Source organism: Penaeus monodon, chromosome 22 (assembly GCF_015228065.2).
Source record: "Penaeus monodon isolate SGIC_2016 chromosome 22, NSTDA_Pmon_1, whole genome shotgun sequence".
NCBI classification, from domain to species: Eukaryota; Metazoa; Arthropoda; class Malacostraca; order Decapoda; family Penaeidae; genus Penaeus; species Penaeus monodon.
In genome coordinates this window covers 41,600,592-41,603,518 of record NC_051407.1, presented here as the reverse complement: position 1 = coordinate 41,603,518, position 2,927 = coordinate 41,600,592, and the positions used below count along the sequence as shown (strand labels likewise).

Sequence of the window (2,927 nt, the reverse complement as noted above, 5' to 3'; positions counted from 1 at the left end):
GGCGTTAATTTATAAAAGGATCTGTTATAAGCAGCTACAATTTTCTTACGGTAATGTTGGATAATGATAAGACAAATACACATATAATCCTTTTTTATTAGTAACATATTCATATATAAATATTTCCAATGAACTGGGGCTACGTCGCTACCCTGTGGATTAAACCATTAAACCAATGTCATTGTTTACTATACTGATCCATACATAGGAACATTGGGTGTACCTTCCTGAACAAGCGATGTAGGGGTGGAGGTTGGGAGGAGGCGAGGAGGGGAAATGGGGGGTGGGGGGTGAGGAAAGAGAGGGAGGGGAAAGGGGGAGGGGGAAGGAAGTCGGAAGGGAAAGGGAAGGAGGAGGTCGAAAGGGAGGGGGTGGTCTGAAGGGAGGTAAGGAGAGGAGGTCGAAAGGGAGTGGGAGGGGGAGGTCTGAAGGGAGGTAAGGAGAGGTGGTCGAAAGGGAGGAGGGAAGGGGGGAAGAGGAGGAGTTCAGAGGAGGGGGGGGAGGGAAGGGGGGGAGAGGAGGAGTTCAGAGGAGGGGGGGGGAGGAAGGAGGCCAGAAGGGAGGTAAGGGGGGGAAGGGGAGAAGGGCGGAAGCGTGGAAGGACTAGAGGTCGGCAGGAGACAATAGAGAGGAGTATCATGAGAGGAAAAAATACGTATTAAACAAAGTGAAGAATGAAAAAAATAGTGATTTGAGACAGGGTGGGATTGATTAAAGAAAACAGCGGCGTGTTTGAAAGACAGTGACTCTAGAATGACAACAGGATATGAAGGTGTTAGAAAATGATAGGGATTTGAGAGAGGGAAAGACAACAGAATATATTATTGTTTGTAAGGGAGGGTGAAGGTGGGTTGGCTGAGGGTGAGGCTCACGTAATTTATCCTCAGAAATACAGTGTGATATAAATGGTATAACAAAGGTACAATAACAACATCAAATTCACCATCTTGTCTCCTTATAAATTACAAAGAAATGAAACAAAAGTCAGTTCTTGCTCTTTGACATTTATTAAACATCAGACCACATTATGGTTATTAACAAATGCACATACAATACACTGTCGTCTCTCATAACACAGTGTTTCGTAGCAGCAAAGGAAGGGAACTTATTCGAAAAAATAAAAGAAATTAAAAAAATAATAACGGTGGATTTCAAGAAAATATCACCCTTTAGCAATCTTGCGTCAATTCGTATTGCATCATCCTCGAATTAGTCCTTTTTGTGACTGGGAGTTGAGAGCAAACCAAAATGGCGAGGGGCATCACATGTTCCCATAACACTTTGCTAAGGGAAAGTGAGTTTATGCGTGCTAAAAAAAATGGGAAAAGGAAAAAGGGGACTTCACACATCATCATGAAGTTTATGTACAAATATCCTAAGTTTGCTTCCTGATTTCGAAGACATTCTACACTATTCTTGATCCATTTTTTTTTCACGTATTTGTCAATAGAATCGTTATGGTCACGTGTCACCGGAAATTCTACACTTACTAGCTAATTCATCGTTTTAGTTATACGGTCGACAATATCTACAGGGTATTTACAACAACTGTGTGAGCATACGAGACTTAAAGCTGTGACCAACTGTTGAACCTTCACTTTCCAGGATGAACAATTACATTATTTACACATTATTCTTGCACTAGCTCCATTTTTATACAATTCAGAAATATCAATCAATAATTCCTTTTTTTTCTTTTCTTTCAAAGACCCTCCCCTCTTCTAGCAAACGCTTCATATCTTGCCGTAATAAAATGCACTTACTCCACGGTCAGTCTGAAGCGGGACTTAGTATGAAATATATAGTATAATTCGTCTTTGTTCAATATCCTTGGCAACTCACTGGCAACACGTGGCATTCAATAGGAAATGCGTATTTAAATATTTGTCGTAATTTTCAGTTTTCTTACGACGAAACTTAACAGATGCCCTTTTAGTTAGAAGTCCTTTTTCATAGACACTTATTTCCATGTTATCAGAGTATTATGGGAGTGTAAAACATTGTACAATAGGTAATATTGCCCTCTCTGGTAAACTTGGCAGCTATATACTTGATTTGAATTCGTTAGATTAACATCTAGCCAATTGTATAACTACGATAAGGTCGGTTGTCGACAGGAACGCGTCAACCATTTATTTGACGGGGAGTGACGCTTAATCACCACTTTATCAAAGCCCAGTGTTTATTCTTTTCCGGTTTACGTCGCATTCAAGATTAAATTCGGCAAAATATTAAAGGGTTCGATCTATCGGTGATTCAGGGAAGAGGTTCAGTATATGGGAAAACCGTGTTCGAGATCTCGAGGTGTCACACCATGGAGAGCACACACAGGCGGCGCCGCGTCAATACTTCACACTTTATGCAGTCCATGTCGACGATTATTTTTACGGTCGATTTAGGACCCTCTTCAGCAAAATGGATCATCGCGCCCTCCCATTTGGCCGCCGCCGATCCAGGTTTATTTGCATAAGTGAATTGGTTATTTTATTCTCTAATGCGGCGTCGTCACGTTGAGTTACACGCCAGGCCGCCGCGAGATGGAGTGTTCGTAGAGGAGCGCCTCGCGACCGCCGCCACGCCTCGACGTCCGAGAGGCGTCCGGCCTCACGCAGGCTCGGGCTTCACAAAGCCAGGGACGGGACGTGGCTAAGCCGAGGCAGGGACTGAGGAAGGGACTGCGCCAGGGACTGAGGCAGGGACTGTGGCAGACTTTGGGGCACGGACACAGGAAGGGCCTGGGATAAGGGCTGAGGGAGCGACTGCGGGAGGCCCTGGAAGGCGGATCGCCGAGATTGGATGCTGCTGGACTGGGGATCAATCGGCTTGATCGTGGGAAGCTGCGTGGACCCTCCGCTGCCGCCTCCGCCGGTGCCTCCTGCGGGGACTCCTGCGGGACCATAGAGACCTGAGTCAGTGACGGTTGCATG

At 44.9% G+C, this 2,927-nt stretch overlaps 1 protein-coding gene across 1 annotated transcript in view; it reads right to left on the bottom strand.

Annotated features, from left to right (window-relative positions):
* Nucleotides 1-987: 987 nt before the first annotated feature.
* LOC119587144 (homeobox protein unplugged-like) overlaps nt 988-2,927 on the bottom strand; it is a gene marked incomplete at its 5' end in the record, with an annotated part of 31,105 nt that continues 29,165 nt past the window's right edge. Inside the window, 1 exon segment of the mRNA XM_037935901.1 lies at nt 988-2,887. Coding sequence (XP_037791829.1) covers nt 2,622-2,887 — 266 coding nt within the window.